This window comes from Vidua chalybeata, chromosome 6 (assembly GCF_026979565.1).
Source record: "Vidua chalybeata isolate OUT-0048 chromosome 6, bVidCha1 merged haplotype, whole genome shotgun sequence".
NCBI lineage: Eukaryota > Metazoa > Chordata > Aves > Passeriformes > Viduidae > Vidua > Vidua chalybeata.
In genome coordinates, this window is record NC_071535.1 from 20,724,040 (window position 1) to 20,742,232 (window position 18,193).

An 18,193-nucleotide genomic window follows, 5' to 3' on the forward strand; every position below is an offset into this window, starting at 1 on the left:
CTTATGTAGCAACCAGTTGTTATTAAACATTAGGTTATAGGTACAGATAACACTGAAAGAGAAAAACAGGAAGAAAAATATATGTACCTGTGGGGTAGTGTTCATTCACTGGCCAGCTGTCAACCTGAAGCGTTGCATTGCCACCGTTCCTGGTAAAGCGCACTACATGGTATTTGCCATCGTTTACAGGTGTGCTTTCCTCTTTAATAGAGATGTCCACTGTGCCAATATTGAAGACTACACCAATCTTGCCTTGCTCCTGAAAGAAGAAAATAAACAAATGTTTTAAAATTGCTGCACTTAGCAGAATGTTCTTGGCCTCTAAGTCTCTAGTGGGTAGTTCTGCCGGTAGATGGCACTGGAGAATACACAGAAGTGTCATTTTGAGCTTCATCAGGACACATTTCATTGGTTCTGCTTCAATGCAAACACTTTCTTTCACACTGTTCTTTACAGCATTCACCTGAAGACAGTGACTCATTTGTTCCCATAAAACATCACAGAAGACAGGTGAGAAACCAGGCAACAAAAATCAGGAGATGTGGATAAAGAGTTATTTGAGCAACGTCTCTACTGATTACTACTAGTCACTTGTTACATAAAATGCAGCCACAGACAGGCTGTTATCTCAAAACCTGTTTTGTTCTGTTATTCTTCTTGGGAAACAATACAGTCTTCACTCCCCAAAAAATAATTGTGGGATCCAACAGGAAGAATGCAGTTAGAAGATGAATGGAACTCAAAGGGAGCAGAAATGTCATTAGCTGACTTAGAAATCTGGAGGGAAGCTACCTAAAAGACAGAAGCAGCTCATCTAATTTTTCTCCATCACACACCAAGCAGTGCCTTACCAATAAAGCAGTGTTTTCCCAAAATTTTGCACCAGTCACTGACTGAAAGGGAAGAGCAGGCAAAACCTGTTATAGTAGCCACAACACTTCCTTCTGCAGGTCCCCTCAAGTAATGACCATATTTAATGACTTTAGGTTGCAAAATACACCCAGAGTATACTCTGATTAGATATATGCATTTAATACTACTGATTTAAACAGTGACAGAAATTTTCATCACTGTACAATTAAGAGAAATTCATCTTCACTCAGTAAGGAGAGGCACAGTATGCTGGTGTCAAGAATTATGAAGGCATATTATGTGCATATTATGACACTGTACATATCCAAAACTGGTACCAACAGGCAGACCTAAAATGTATCATATAGGAAGTCAATGCATTTTCTAGCTATCCATACTATAAAATTGAAACAACAACAGAGAGTAGATGGCCATCATCTACGAAAAGATATCTTCCTTGAAAAAAACTGAGGTATAATAAAGGGTCACAGGACAATTCTGCTCCATTTACTACCTTACATATCTGCTTGAAGGGCAGAGGATCCCATTCTTCAGGGCTGTTACCCTAACTTTACTACATTCACATTAGCAAATCTTGGCAATAGGAAAGAAATTTCTCCTCTTGTACTTGATGGCCACCTTGGATTCCTCTCCTGGTATCAAAAAATCTTTTTCTGAAAGTTTCACTGTGTTTCAATTTCTCAGAGAGGTCTTTCTGATTCCTGATTTACCTTACATTTCAAAGCTTATTCATACCAAAGTACTCATCACAAATTCCTTGTATCTTCAATACCCTTCTTTTTTTTTTGACATTTTCTTCCTAACGCCAAGTTTCCTGTTATCAGACTACATCACTGTTTTAGGAAAGGAAAGAAAACAGTCCTGTAGCTGAAGAGGTCATGAACAGTGGTTCAACTACTTGAAGCTTAGCACTGAAAGAGTAAACATTGTGGTTTTTCTCTCATTAAAACAGTAAATTTTACACTGTGCTAAATGTATGCTGGATAGAAAGTTTCATGTGCATTCATAGTGTTATTCTGTGAAGGGACTTTTCTTCAAGATATCAATATCATCCTTTTCTTTTTACTGGACCGTGAGGTAAGTGGATTGCTGTTCCCAGCAGATGCCTGAAATCAGATGCCATTTGGAAACAACCAATGTTTCTTCTCTTATGCTAGCCCAAAAATAAGTGAAATTTCAGTTAACAAAGATTTATTTCAGATAAAAGCATTGCTGGCACATCTTTACCACTTTGACACATGAAGTAAGTGATCTCCCAACACTGTTTTAGTGAATCTTTTGCTGGCAACCATATAATTATCTTTACCTGCATAGCAATTGCCAAAGAATACATGAGTAATTTTTTCCTCAAAGACTCAAATAATATATAGTGACCAGGTAACCTGGCTACTGATATTGTGGTTTTACAAGAGATTGCCTTACAATCAGCATCCTGGATGACTTCTCATATTGCTTTTTAATTGCCATCAATACATCAAGCTTCTTTGGCAAACTGTGGCTGCTCTAAGAAGAGTCCACCTTAGTGAAGGTATAGCATGAGTAGGTACGATGAAGACCTGCACCTTTTCTAATGGAACAGATTAGAACCACCACCACAGAAGAGGATTTAAAGGTATTCTTCAGAATGAAAGCTGCATACCTTCAAGCCTACAGGCTTAATGAGGCAAAGGTAAAAACTTGAAGGTGGGGGAAAGGATGGTGGGGAGTTCAATTAATCTCTGCAGAATGAGAAAATGTTTCTGATTTCTCCTCGGAGGAAAAGGAGATAGCACCTTTCACCATTTCCTTTCTGAAGGCTTGAAGGAAAGGACCTATTTAAAGAGCTAGTGATAAGAGGGCAAACTGGGAAAGAGATAAGATTCTGGAAGCAGAGGACTGCAAAATGCCAGTGGCCTTCAGTCTGATGGAGAGAAGAGGGAAATGAGCAAACTGGTGCCTTCCCCATCCCAAGAGGCATCCCCTCCCACAGCCATTAAGAAGCGCAAAAAAATGTCTTAAAATAAAATCATGGTTCTTGTGGACAGTCTACTCCAGCTCTCTTCAGATCACTCTTGGGCAGAGCTCCCTGTGACTCTGTGACTCAACTTTTGCAGAATCATAACTTCTGAGACTCTTATTTGGACTAAGTAGGAACTTGTCATGAAAATGGTTTTGTTCCAACTACCAGAATAAAACACAACACGTCAAAGGCACTGAAGCCAAAGTGCACACACAGACCCCAAAATACAGTTTATTTATGATATTTTTAATCTCCAGGGCACCAGGCACTATAAAAAAATTAACAATTAGTTTATGCATTCCTGTCAGATGAAAAAAAAAGAAAACAAAGCACAGAGAAAATCCTACAGCAAAGAACAGTGAGCATGGACACAAGGGGCAAATCCACAATTTATTTTCAACATCTCTTCAATTCCAGTTTCTTGCACTACAACTTTTCATTAAAAACAGCTTTTACCAAGACCTTCCTCTAAATCTGAAAGACAAGCTTTACCATTATGGTTTAACATGTCATGATGGACATAGCCTTTCATTCCTTTCCCCACACATTCAGCTGGTGGATTTTCTTTCCATAACCTAAAAAAGGTATTAACTAGACCAGTAAATATGTGACAAGATTTACATTTGAGCCACTACCTATAAAATTTATTTTGTAACTATAGGAAAAAAAAAATCCTAACTATACAGCAAGGGACAAGGTGAATACAGAGCTACACAAAACAAACAAGTTAGGTGGTCCAAAAGGGTTTGAGAGAATTTTAACAGAAAGTGCAATTTTTTTCCTCTCTATATTGGTATTCAGTGAGTGCCCCAAAAAGTTTCCATGGAAAGGCGACCATTAATTAATGTTTTTGAAACCTCAAAGTGACATCAGGTGCTGGCACTATGTCTTGAAAAACTGAAACCATTTTATTTATAAATAATGAAGTGAACTCAGCATTCAATCTATCTTACTTTTTCTCTTCTTTCTTTACGGCTACTGTGCCAAAAAGGATTTTTAATGTTTTTTCAAGAATTTGTCTTGTGCTGATTGGTCCCATAAAATTGCTGCCCTCAAAAGCCACATTACCACTTCATTCCTTATAGTACTTCTGGAGATAAACTTCTGCCATTATGTCTCTAAGAATTTAGAAATATAATTATGATCACATAATGGAATGGTTGTAGATAAGTTAAAAGAAGAAAAAAAGCACAAAAAACTGAAAAAAAATTGTACAAGGCTTCTCCTTCACCTGTCTACTCTACACAGACTCCTGGCAACAGTTTGTTATATGCACAATTACCAAACATTTTCAACATTATTAAAGGACACGAGAGCTAATCTACAGCCTGGATCAGGACATTAGCAATTTATTACTTGCCCTGAAGCATTGGTTCACTTTGGGCAACCTTTTCTTTTACCTTTCTGTAAACTAGATTCTTTATCTGTGACAGAGGAGTTATAGACACCTATCTTTCCAAGCTGTACAAGCCCTGAAAATCCAGATATATTTCACTTAAACACTGATTATATACTGCCAATCCAAACATTTCAGCCCTGAGAGCAACTACAATCTGAGTGGAGCAGGTCTTAAGCTGTCCTCAGCTTCTACATTCAACTCCTTCAAAATCTGTTCCTTTCCTCTGAAGGGACCTCAGAACAGGTCTGAGGTCTTGCAGTTTAGCAGGTATGTTTTAACTTTTGTTTCCCTTCATTCAAAGAGAAACAGAGCCTGTCCTGTGTGCAAATTGGTGGACCTTTGCTTTCTCCATGCCATGCCTTTACATTTTGAAGGCATCTGTCTTTATGTAGCAGACCAGGTAGGAAGAAAGTGAAATGGGGTTGGCAGTGACTTTGTAAGATGAGCAGTTAGAGTGCACACATACATGAACAGCCAAGCACAGCAGTTAGATGGTACACATACATGAACCTACATGAACAGCCACATGCACTCTGTGCTCTGAAAAGGGCTTTACTCTAAGGTTCTCTTTTTCTAAATCTAAAATTTAAATTGTCCACATGAAAAGTATATATTTGTTCTCTGCATTCAGAAAGCATTTCATTTCAAAAACCAAGGGAGAGAACTCCAGGCATAAAGACAGATCCTACTCTCAGCTGCATAAATGTGAATCAATAGCAATTCTATTGAAGAAACTCAATTCCTACTGAAGCAAGTGGAAGCAGGGTTTATCCCAGTATCTTTTTGTGTTGTTTTAATTATTTTTCTGAAGCAAAATGTAAAATTAAAGGAAGCATTTATAAAACATACCTGAAATCTGACTATAATCCCAGGCTGTGTTTTCTCGCACTCATTTTATTGTATAATATTTAAATAGCGACTGCTGCACGTACTGCCTCCTCCTCCCACACTGGCTGGTTCCAGCATGGCTAGACACCAGCCCAAACCTGGCAGACAACACTCCTGGCTACTCCATCCTGCAGATCATAGCTGATTTTGCTGCTCTCATTTGAAATTGATACAAGCTCTTTTAGTAATACAACAAGCCATCTCATGCTGTAGGAAGGTTTAGTAAACTTTCCCTCCCCCCCCCAAAAAATGCCACACACATACACTTCAACTGCACTACCCTCTAAATTCAGGAAAATTGCCTTGGTTTTATATAACCCTGAGAACTGCATTTCCTAGAATGGCTTGCTTCTTCTTAGGCTCCTCACAGTTGCAGTCTATGTTTTTAAAAAGAGATTGAACTTTTATTTCTTCCTCTTTGTTTTCACTTCTTTCTTTAAGATTTTCTTTGCTTGATTTCCTTTGGGGTTTTGTTTGCCTAGTTGTTTTTTATTTTTGCTCTGCTTCAAACTTGATTCTGAATGTTAGTCCCTCTGAATGATTGCTCACTCTCTGTGGTTTAGGAGGCTTTTCAGAACAGTGCTAAATGCTGCAAGTTATCCAGGAGAACTGAAGGTATAGATGCATATTCCACAGAGGACACTCATTCCTTACTACAACTACAAATCACTTGATGTGAACTCACTGTAAACAAAGTCAGAAAGTTCCTGCTGATTTGAAAGGTAGTAAAAACCAGCATTGTCCTTAGAGGGCCCTTCTGGGCCGTGGCTAGAACTGAACGCATGGCTGGACAGATCTTTCTGGTACACATGTATCAATGGATTTTAGAAGGGCAAGTATTGGAACCTGTATTCAGCACAGAGTATAAGGCAGTTAGTTCTACTCTTCTCTGCCTGGCCATATTCAGTACTGTTTTTAATATCACTGAGAGGTAAGTCTGAAATCAGGATTCAATATGCAAAAAACTTCAGGCCTCAGCAAAAGGAGAGTTTACTGAAAGAAGCCTGCCTTTTTCCAAACAGTGACAGCAGGGGAAGAACACTCAAGAACCACCCTGGCAAATATGAGAATCAACAAAAACAGCAAATGATCTGAGAGAAATGACAGGCACTGAAGTGCCACTGGCTTGGAAGTTTTTTGATCAGGGTGCCAACACTTCACAGTTATCTTGAAACAAGGAAAAAATGTTAAGGGGAAAGGAAATACACAAGTCAGGTAATTTTGATTTTTAAGGGCTGTTATAAGAAGCAGTAGGTAATTTTTTGTTATATACTGTTACTGCTTCTTTAAGGTGCTCAACCAGATCTATTCAATGCCAGTTAAAACCTATTTATCAGAAAGAATCACACACACAACAGAGGATAAATATATATACAAATTATTACCCTTTGGGGGCATGGTTTTTAAAAGAAGCAGTTCTCAGTGATACATAATTTATAAGGCTAGAAAGGACAATTGTTATAATCTACTCTCCTCTAAAATTTTATAGGAGGTCATATATCTTGCCTAAATTGATTCTTTTATAAACTACAGGATATATTTTAGAGCAACATTTGTGATTTGCAGCTGAATAAAGAAATCTAGGATTCATTACAGTTGCTACTTTGATGGGATTGGCATAGTGTTGAAAACGGTCAAAAAAGCAAGTGGAATTCAAGAATTATAATGAAAAAGAAAAATGTACAAAAAGAAAACCTCTATTATAAGTTAAAGGTGGACCTTTGACTTAAATTCTTGAACACAGTGCATAGATCTTTACAGGCTATCTCAAAAAGAAAAAGAGGAGATATAAAAGGTTCCAAAAAGTAGTACACTTGAAACTGTGTATACAGCCATGAAGCAATGATTCAGCACTAGCTCAAAGAACTACAAATATCTAAAAAGAAAACATTTGACAATTATGTTTAAGAAAAAAAAAGTACCAAATTCATGGGCAGAATCAAGAGCCATTGAATACAGCAATATGAATATAACCTTGTGCTCAGCTCTTCCTGAAAAGTAGATCAGTATTGTTTAACTGTTACTGCCTATACTGAAACACCATCTAGCATCATACTGCCACAAATGACTTGTAAGTCTGTGATCAAGCCAAAATTTTCTTGAATGTTGCTACTGATTCTTGTCATTTTAAGAAGTGGTGAAAAAATTAAATTGAGAAATATTAATGAAAATCAAATCTTTTCCATTGAAGGTTTAGGAAAGATAGCTTAGATAAACATCTGTCACAGCCACACACAATGCCTTTAGTCCATCCTCAGAGTAAAAAAAAAGCTACAGCAAAAGACTTAGCGTTCCAGCTTCATCTTTCCTTGACTGCAAACTCTCTCAGTTTTATAGTGCGTAAGAGAAACTCAGCTCTCCCAGTTTCCTGCTTAAAAGCAGGTTCTCCAGTCTTTCTTTCATTCACACTTCTCCATAGCACTGAAACTCCTTCAGTTTACTTATACTTTTATTTCAAGTGGAGATACCAGAAATTTTTAACTTTAGTTTACAGAAATTATACAATCTTACCAAGGAGGCTCGTATTTGAGGCTTATTCACCATGATCAACAGTTAAATTCAGGAGTGCTGTCTGGGAGTGCTCCTTGTATTGAAAGATGATCTCTACTCTTTGGGTGGAGACACATTACATTATTTGGCTAAAGTAAAATTTATACCAGTTTCCTTGTTAAGAGTTTAACAAATTTTCCAAACTGTCCTTCATTTTTTGCCAGTTGAAGGTTTGTGTGAGACACAGATGGTAATATAATACTTCTCCAATGGCCCTTACTACAAGAAATTGTAGCACAGCCATACACTGCTACTAAAGTATGTCTTACTCCTGGTCTTGAACATTTTTTGACCAAACACCTTTGCAATATTACAGAAATAGAGCTTTGTTTGCCAGTGGGATATGAAACTGCCATTCTCTTGGTTTAATGTTACTCAATCGCCTTCTCTCCCTGCATCTTTCTGTCTTTCAATCTTTGTCTTTTGTCTAATAAAAGTTTATTTTATAAACAAAACTACCCTGAAGAAAATAAAATAAAAAAAAAAAAAAAAAAAAAAAAAAAAGCTCAATTCTGTGACAGTTCTACCAGGGTCAGGAGTGACTCATTATATGTACAACAACACACACAAGATATTTTCACCAAGAAAAGACATAAAATGTAGAAGCTGCTTGCTTATTTCAGCCTAGATACCCTGCATCAGATAAGAGCTTTACACATCACTGAAGCAGTTTAGGTAACATTAACACATAACATCAGCAGAATTACACTTAGGAATTAATTTTACACCCAAAGCTCACATATTTCATGTAAGGTGATAGCATTAGTACAGATTGAGACATTTAAATTTTAACTCACTCATAGAGGTAATCAAGATTAGTTAGATAGAGTACAGGGTTGAAAGAAAAGATTTTGCTTTTACTGCTGGTCTGCTGTACCTTGAAAAAGCCACTTTAATTTCTCTCTCTCCAGTTTGCCTTTTTATAATGTGAAGTCACATTATCAAAAGGCTTATCAAACAGTATAGTTGTATGTTATCTGCCCCAGTGGAGTCCTGGTATCCAGTGGGGCCTCCAGATGTTGTTGCAGTACAGTTAATTAATATCAAGCAGGGTATCCTGCTTTACATTATCATCATAGTCATGATGAGGCTTGTACTAAGCTTACCCGAAACCTATTTCCTCAAAATCTGGGGAATTCTGTGGCACATCTAGTTGCTCTTGTATCTGATACCTGCCAAGCCCAGTAATCAGTGATATTCAGCAGTTTTAGAAGGGAGGCTTCCTTCCGTGCTATTCAGTGCCTACGACGCAGTGCCCAATTAAATCTTTATTCCTGTTACCTAGGATAGCACCAGTACACTGCCACTCAATTAACAGGCAGTAAAATGTTTCAAGAAACACATGCAGGTGTGTTTAGGCCACACAATTTCCAAAAAGCCATGGTTATTACACAGCTGGTGGAACTCCAACCACGAGGCTGCTAAACCCCGCTCATTTAGGGATATCATACTGCAAGTAAAGAAACAGAAATGAGCAGCATGCTGAAAAGGGGCATTTTCTAATGAAAACAAAATGCAAAACAGATTAAAGGGGTTGATACCTGTCTATTGGTTCACTAGCAAATACATTATTCAGACGGCTAATTTGTTCTCACAGATTAAAATACACATCATAAAAATATGCCCTATCTGAGGGTGTGAACTCCAACTATAATTAGGATTAAATATTCTGACAGTGTCTTCTGAAAATATAAACAGTATATCCTGAAAAGTTTTGTGAAATTATACCTTGTAGATATGATCCTGCACTAGGTCAGAAACAGGAACAATTCTGAATGTTGACAGGAGCTTCAATTTTCTCAGAGAAGTGAACCAATGCATATTGTATGCTGCATTTTAAACCTGAAGTATGTTTAAGCTGCTGCACTCTTCCAGAATTATAGAAGTTCACTGATTAAAAGTAGGCCTTTACCTTTCTAAGAGCTGCTCTGCAACTCATTCTTCAGATAAAAACATGACCAGCTGCTAAAATGTCACATTCACTCAATAAAGAAATTACTGCAGTAGCAAGACACATTTTAGTAGGGCACAAGAACAAGGAACTTGCTCCAAAGCAGAGATCTTCCAGGAGAAAATATGTCCATCCAACTCACAACATCTCCCCTGGGGTTTCAATCCACTGGACAACTTTGCCAACAATTTGTGCTGGCAGAAGCTAAAGTGGCAGTCATGCTCTAGTGGTTTGAACCTCACTGGACACCAGATACTCACCAAAGCCTCTCTATCACTTCTCCAATTCAGCAGGACAAGGAGAAGAAATAAAATGAAAGGCTTATGAGTTGAGATAAGGGCAGGGAAGGATCACTCATGAGTTGCTGTCACCATCAAAACAGTCTCAACTTAGGGAAATTGGTTTAATTTATTACCAACCAAATCAGAGTAGGGTAATGAGAAATAAATCTTAAAAACACCTTCTCCTTGACTCTCCCTTCTTTCAGGGCTTTACTCTCGAACTCTCTACCCTCTTCCTGCAGCACTATGGGCTTCACCATGGGCTCTATCCCACTGCCATTGCTCCTGCTCAGCAACTTTTCCCCCCTTTTAAACTATGTTTTCACAGAGGTTTTACCACTGTCGCAGATGGCCTTGGCCAGCAGCAGGTCCTAGTCTTGGAGTTGGCTGGCATTGGCTCTGTCAGACAGCTTCTTACAGAAGACATCAAAACCCTGCCATGCAAACCCAATACATACACAAAATATGGAATTAAAGATCTGATACTTACAGGCCACGTGGAATAAACCATGTACTTTAACTACTTGGCTTTCTTATCAAAAGCATTGGTACAACTGTGAGATGTCAGCGAGCTGAAGGCACAGCATATATTACTCAGTAACAGCAATCAGAGCTGTCTCCACTTAACCAACAGAAAAGTGAACATTTGTCAAGAAGATGGCATTAAAAAAGGACTCTGCATTCCAACAGGAAAGGTGATCACAAATACCAACTTGCCACCCTCCAATTAACCCAAGTGCAATAGCTGTAGAAGTGCAAGGGGTGAAGAGGCTTTGGACACAATTAATCTATTTAAACTTGGTTTTGCCTAGAGTATATTTTTTTGCAAACTCTCTTCTCTTAATCATAAATTATAACCTAGTGCTTCAGAGTGGTCTGAAAATTTGTATTTAAAGGTATTATATGACTAAGCACTATATACTACTACACTTTCCTTTCTTTGTGTTTTCTTTACAGAATTTTAATAGAATAGAATTCTAATAGAATTTAATGCATCCAGGGCCTGTGTTCTATGTTCCTTTTGAAATCTATGAACAGATTCCATAAACTGTATAATATCAACAGCCTATTGTAACCAAAGTAGTCTTTACTAGACAAGCAAGAAGTTTGAACTAAGGTTCAATAGGTCTCTCCAATCCAACAAGAAAAAGAGGGAAATGTGAGGATTTGCAAACACAAACAGTACCTGGATTCAATAACAGCTTATTTCTAGTTTTTCAAAGCTTGTTTTCTTAAAATGGCAGATTTTTTTTAAAGTTAGTATAATGTGGCTTTTGAGATGTGGCTGGATTCCAGCTGAAGGCTTTCCTAATTCTGAATTAAAGACGTTTCCTAAGATTTTTAACGGAAGCAGAACATTAAAAATACATGAACACTGCCGTATAGGAAACTTAAATTTCTAATGAAAATTATTTAATGTCATGACAGAGCACTGATAGATAAGAAATAGTGGAATATTAGACAGAGATGGAAAAAGAGAAGAGGAGAACATAGTGGTTTGAAGACTTAGCTCACAAAGGAGGCCACCAGTACCATTTCATGCTGGAAAGCAGAGACAAAGATAAATGACTTGACAAAATTTTGCAGGAACAAGAAGCTACAGAAAAAGAGCAAATAACTGAAATGTCCTTCATTTTTAAGCCACTACCTAGCAGTTTACATTACCTTAACTTTGCTACCAAGGAACACTTCAAACATCCATGTTTTACATACACATAGGATGAAATAACTACTAAATAGGTTAAAAGGCTGCATCTGAAACTGGTTGGAAAAAGCACCTCACATCAAGACTGACTTTTCCTACAAAGATGAGAATTTTATTAAATCAAGCTAGGCAGCTGTGAAAAAAATTACAACTTTGCTATTTGCATATTTATTTTGTGTTGCAGAATTTGCTTATTTTTTGGCAAAGGGGTATCAGCTGAGCCCCTTGCCAAGTCTGTACTATGCTATTTAAAACAGAACTGCTGTCAAATGGAAACTTGATTGTTTGGAATGGATGTCACAAAAAAAGCTGAAGTACTGAAGCACACCTTTAGAGACACCCTTTATTCAGAAATCAGTGTAGCTACCATTAGGAGCACTGAGGTAAAGGAATCTCAGGGTATGGGAGGTAAGACCAGTACAAAACCAGCCCTAACATGTCCATTCCTTGATCAAAGTAGAATTTTTAAGAATAAAATGAAGCAGCCAAAGGAATTTAGAGATACAGGACTGTTGTGATTTAGACCATACAGTTTATGCTTACATACTGAAAGGAAAAATTTTTTTGCTTTTGTCCAGCACTTTGTGATTTAGCAACACTCAGTAAATATTACCCAAGTGCAAGAACAGAGTTCCTCTGTTCATTCATTATTTTGTCAGCAGGCTGCTGAAATTAGTAGGTCAAACTCTGACATTTCTACTCAGGAGAAAGCCCTACAGAGGACCCAGATCTAAAAAAGGATACTGTATGTTCAGCACAAAATAACATGGCCTTTAAAAATCAAATTTAAAGAACTGCCATTTTGTTTAGGGGAATAAGAGTAACACAGGCCTTATCTTTTTGCAGTGATATGACCATAGCCCCAACTCTCCGTATTTTCTCCTTCCTAGACAATTTAGCTATCTGAAGAGTTGATTGGGAGAGACAAACTTGCAACAGCCTGATCTTGTAAAATACAAACTGAAGGAGCAATAGGGGTGATGGATGTCTGTGGCCAACTATTACAGCTGTTATCTGTGTCTTCAGGCAGATGGAGGACAACACTGGCAGCATATGGCACGGGAGCTTGGGCTTGGAAGGCAGATAGAGCAGACTTCTGATAAAAGGAACTAAAACCAAAGCAGCATGGTGGCTAGCAAGCCAGTCTGACAGACTGAAGTGTTGATCACCTTCCTCATTTCTGCACCTCTAGACCTTACTCAGTTCTATAGGCTCCCATCTCCATCCTAGAGATGGCCTTTTAGCCCTGCCTGCAGAGAGGGAGCCAAGAAGCCTTAGAAAGGGGCTAGTGTCAACAGACATTTTGGCAGATGCACCAGGCAGCAGTGGCCAGTTGGTGAAGATGGCCATGGTGAACCTGGCCTCAAACACTTCCAGGGATGGGGCAGTCACCATCTCATTAGGCAACCTGTTCCAGTCCCTCACTACCCTCAAAGTATATAATTACATACCAATCAGAAATTATACAGTATTTTAAACAGAGCCATTTATTATAAGATCATGGGCTTTCATCAGGAAAAAAAAAAAAATGCTCCAAGGATGATACACACTGTCAAGATTCAAAAGATAATTTTGCAAATTGGTGGGCAATGCTAGTGACACAGCTTTGTCAGGCTATAAAGAAAATACCAACAAAACAAAGCATGTGGGGACACTTCAAGAACAACAAATAAAGGAATGCCAGCATGGATTCCCTGTGTTTGTAGCTACCATGTATTCTATATTTAGTCATATTACAATTAGAAGAAGATGAGAAAATACAACAAAATAGCACGTATCTGCTTTTTGCAAAAAAAGAGATTGTCCTGTTCATCTCTGTGGAAATCCACTGCTCCTCTGAATAAATATCACTATCCTCATTACAATATTAATAATCGAAGACTCTCCTTCAGAAAATGGATATTGTTGCTTTGGAATTAGTAATATGAAATTTATGCTGATTCACCAAATACCACTCATGCTCTTGTACCAAAGAATTAAGTACACGACATAAGTGAAATAAGCTCCAGGGAATTCATGTAACACCAGCCTGCATGCAAAGATAGCCTATACTAACACTTAAAGGATGGATAAAACAAACAGATTGTACTTCTGTATCATAAAATCACCATAGTCTTTTTTCACACCAGAACACAAGTTAACCTAATTACAGTCTCCCTAAATAGATGGATACAAATGCCAGACTTAATGCACAGCAGATTCCTATGTCAGGGTTCTGAAACTTTCAGAAGGGTTTGCACAGCTTCTCATTAATGAGCCTCAAACACTAGCAGAACCCTCCCATTGTGGGAAAAGAGACTACCAATAAATGGCCAGACTACATCAGGGAGCACAACAACTGGTTCAAAATGTCAGGTGTATTAAAAAAAAAGTATCAAAGAGTTTTAAAAATCCACCCTATGATGGCATTTAAACTTCTCAGATTTTCCAGAATAAAATAATTACAATAGTTTTATTTAATTACCCAAATTTTGTTAGAATTTTAATTTCTAGATATATTACTTATTCTTACATTTGGTCTATATTTTCATCCTCCCTTTTCCTTTGAAGAAAAAAAAGAAGCAGAAAAGATGACAATATGAGATAAAGCAGAAATCTTCTTACAATTTATAAGCCTAAACTTCAGATATTTATTTTATCTGAAGACACAATTTTCTAATACAAACAGCAACATTATATTCAGTGGAAGGCATTCAAAGTCTAAAAATGTATCCAGTTAAAATCTTGCTTTATAACGTTTGTAATTTATTTTTATCTTTCCTAGACAAAGAAATATGTGGGTTTCTCAAATTGAAATTACATGTAGAGCATAACCACTTCAAACTGGTAGCTCGTGAGGCCCACTATTAGCTTCAAAAAGGCACATCTGATTTTGCATACTATATTTATCCCGTGCCGTTGTTGCTCTTGCTAAAGAGGTTGGCCTTCCTTAAGCTCCCTGCCAAACTCTGGGAAGCATTATCTCAAGGGAACAATAAGAAGAATTACTATCAAGGGAGATAACACTGCAGTCCTTTTAATAAGGACTCGACATTGAAGCATGTGCTACATGGTGGCAAGGGAAAGTTTGTTTAATATACTTTCCTCACACAAAGTTATTTGAAACTTATATTGGTCTGGTGATTTTTAATATGCAATTATCAATTAACTTTTATCAAGAATCACTTCCTTCTTTCAGGTGACTACATCTCAGATTGTTTGGGGGTGATTTTGCTTTCAATGTTGCATGTTAAACAAAGATGCAACCCTAAATCAGTGGGCTGAGTATCACAGTCAGTGGTTAACAGCCCTACAACCTTCAAGGTGGCACTGGTGACATGTACTTCCCCCAGCCTCCAGGACTCTATTTCCTTCTTTCTTTGTGAAACTACATAGGTGGTTTCAAGAAGAAAAAAGAACACGAAAGCCTTGCCATCTTTTTTAGCAAACACTTCCTCAACAGAATGATCTGAAATGGGAAGGAAACATGAAAGAAACTTTACTGTTTTTGAGAGAAAGGTTAATAGCAAGAGCTGCATTTAAGAAAGGAAAGAAAGAAAAAGGTGAGGGAAAGGAAAAAAACCCAGTAGCTATGTCTCAGTTTTGATCAAAGCAATAGAGAAGTAGCTCTGCCAAGTGTCTCCCCATTTTTCTGGTTATCTTTATAGACATGCAAGATACAACTGTTAGTCTTTTTTTTTTTTTTTTTTAAACATCCAACTACATGCAACAAACAGTAATGAAAACTCCCTATGTGCCATCCTCACTAACCAATGCACCCGCTGAGAGGACTCCAAAAAGGGCAGTGAGATTCAAACCCTACAACACTTTCTCTTTTCAGGTTTTCAGGACAGATGGACAGAAAGGAGTTCTAAATTATTCTGGGTGCATACAAAAACCTGACTTTTTTTGGGATTTTCAATTTTTGCAACCACTATCAGTTGGGCTGAGACTCTAACTCATTTGCTGGAGACTACCAAACAGCTACAGAAGATTTGGCATCTCCTTTTATTACCTGCGTGAATTGAGATTAACTGCTAACTAAGAAATTAGGGGCATTGTTTAATCCTGGCAGTATTCCTTAGACTTCACTGTTGTTTATCTAGAAATACATTTGGCTTGAAAACTGTTTCTTTAAATTGATCCTCTGAGTCTTCTTAACCCTGTTAGCAGTGGAGAATTGGGTGTACTGCATTATTTTCTGAGATTTGCCTGTGGTTTATTTGCAAAAGCCACTTTTCTATCATTGCACTGACACACAAATGGAACCTGCACTTAACCCTGCCACATTTGCTAGCTGAACACAAATCAAAGATTTCCACTCTTCATTGTCAAAAAGATGAACTATTTTCTGACCAACTCAAGCAGCCCTACTATATCCAGATCAGTCGCTTTCCAGAAACAATGTAAGCCACAATACCAGGTCTTGACCACTAACGTCTCAGAACATTTCCCTCTTTTGACTATGGGTTTATGTGTACTTTCCTTGCTGTGACAAGCAATTTTGAAAACACTCTGCAGTTCCATTTGTGCATGTCACTTACAAGTTATAGTGCTTTTTGTCTTGTATACCAGGGTTGGAACAATGCTATGAATTGCTCCTTCCTGAAGAGGCACTCATAAAACTACAAAAAGGAAAAAATGGGAAAAATTAAGGAGGAAGCAGACCCACAAAAGCATCAACACTATGTACCAAAATACTACTGCTAATGTTTCTACTGCATGTCTGAGATAGCTGAAAAAGAGAACAGATGCAATGACTCATGTTACTAAAGGTACAGGGCTTGTGATCAGAGCTGAGTTTCCTGGATTCTTAAATCAGCAACTTTCTTAAATGCTGAATTAAAGACGTTTTAGATAGCATTTCAAAGTTACAGTTGGTTACATTTGAGCATGCTGACCGTAACAATGTTACATTAAATATTTTCTTTTTAATTAAGGTAATAGCTTATCTCTTAAGATGGGTAATGGTTTTCACTTTGCTAATTTTACTGTTAAATGGAAAGCAAAACATAGAAAGAGCTTAGCAGAGCAGCGTGACAGAAGGGCCCTTTCAGCTGGCCTGAGGTGTCACAATGCTCACAGGCCAGGGGCAGCAGTGTCAGGGCTAGGCAGGCTGTGTGTGCAGGAGCCCCAGCCTCAGGATGGCTCAGCAGGCACAGCTCCACGCACAGCCCACAGGAGCAGCCAGCACACAGCACTGACAGCCACGCTGGCTGCTGCCTCACAGTACACTTAAGCTTCTGCACAGATACAGGGGAACCTTTTTTCCCAGCAGCACAAGGGCAGTTCTGCAAACTCCTGCTCTGTTGGCTGCTGAAGTATTAACACTGGGTATCCTTGCAGCATGATAAAGGGAAAACTTATGTATGCCAGCAATAACTTAGGCAGCAAATGACCTACTTTGGTTACTGAAGTTCAACCAGATTGCAACATGATACAACACTGTTATCATGCAACATATTCCTACAGTTTCAAGAGGATTACTTAGATTTGAATTAGAAATTAAAATTAGTTGTGCTATACAGAGACTTTTGTAATAGGAAAGTCTCAAAAAACTCAAAGTACTTCAAACTAGGAAAGCTAAAAATGTGAAAGTATGAGATATACAAAATAATGTATGAAACTTAGAAGTGAAGCACTTTGATTCATCTTTTCTGATTAACAGATAACTAATGAAACTATGTTATCCATTTATTTTCTTTTTTTAAGACAGCACTAGTTCTAATCTAGGCATATATTTGCTATAAAATATTTTTGAGACCATTGCATTAGGAGCTAACATTCATAGAGGTAACAACAATTTCTAAGGATGCAATTTTCTCTTCAAGAAACCAAGAATAAAGACTCTTGTATTCCAGAATACAAAATGAACTGATAGTGCTTAGACAAAAAAACTTTTGTAAGAGCCCAAATCAGGAGCTGCTTCCTCTCCTTGTGTTGGTTTTACTTGGTAAAATTTACTGGCCTAGACATTCCCATCTGGAACACATTGATAATTCTTCTGTGTTCAAAATTATCATTCTGATATAGGAGCTCTTAAAAGTTTTTGTCATGGTTTTTGGTCCTGTTTCCACAAGTAATAAATGTTTAATCTGATTTTTTAAAATTAGGCCCACTCAGCTTATCTAATATATGATGAAAAAAAACTCCTTTACCCTTCATAATTACAAGAGAAAAATGTTAACTGTTAAGACAAGTAAACAGCTTTCATCATGCTCTCTTTTTGAAATTATCACATTATTCTTGCTCACAGGATTTATTACAGAGTAAGGGAAGATTCTCATTGGATCTGTTCTGAAAACACCAGCAGCATATCACTGCTCGCCAGGTAAAGAAGGACAGCTGGCAGAGCATTTAGTCCAGTGACTGGAAAAGAGCAAGTAATTTGTTTTTGTGAGGAAAGTCATGGTTTAATAAATCAGTTGGTGAGCTTCATATCAGAAGATCTTAATCCTACCCCTTATGTTAGAAGGGACTTGCTGTGTAACTTGCAGGAAGCATAAAGACAATTTTTCCCCTCTTTCTTTTTTTCAAATGAGAACAATATTTTTATTAAGTGGGTACA

General features: G+C 37.6%; 1 protein-coding gene across 2 annotated transcripts in view; it reads right to left on the reverse strand.

The window, feature by feature from the left end:
• NRXN3 (neurexin 3) overlaps window positions 1-18,193 on the reverse strand; it is a 751,638-nt gene that overhangs the window by 135,087 nt on the left and 598,358 nt on the right. For both annotated transcript variants that reach the window (XM_053944975.1, XM_053944976.1), the window contains one exon: window positions 88-259. In XM_053944975.1, coding sequence (XP_053800950.1) covers window positions 88-259 — 172 coding nt within the window. The remainder of the gene's footprint in view (window positions 1-87; window positions 260-18,193) is intronic.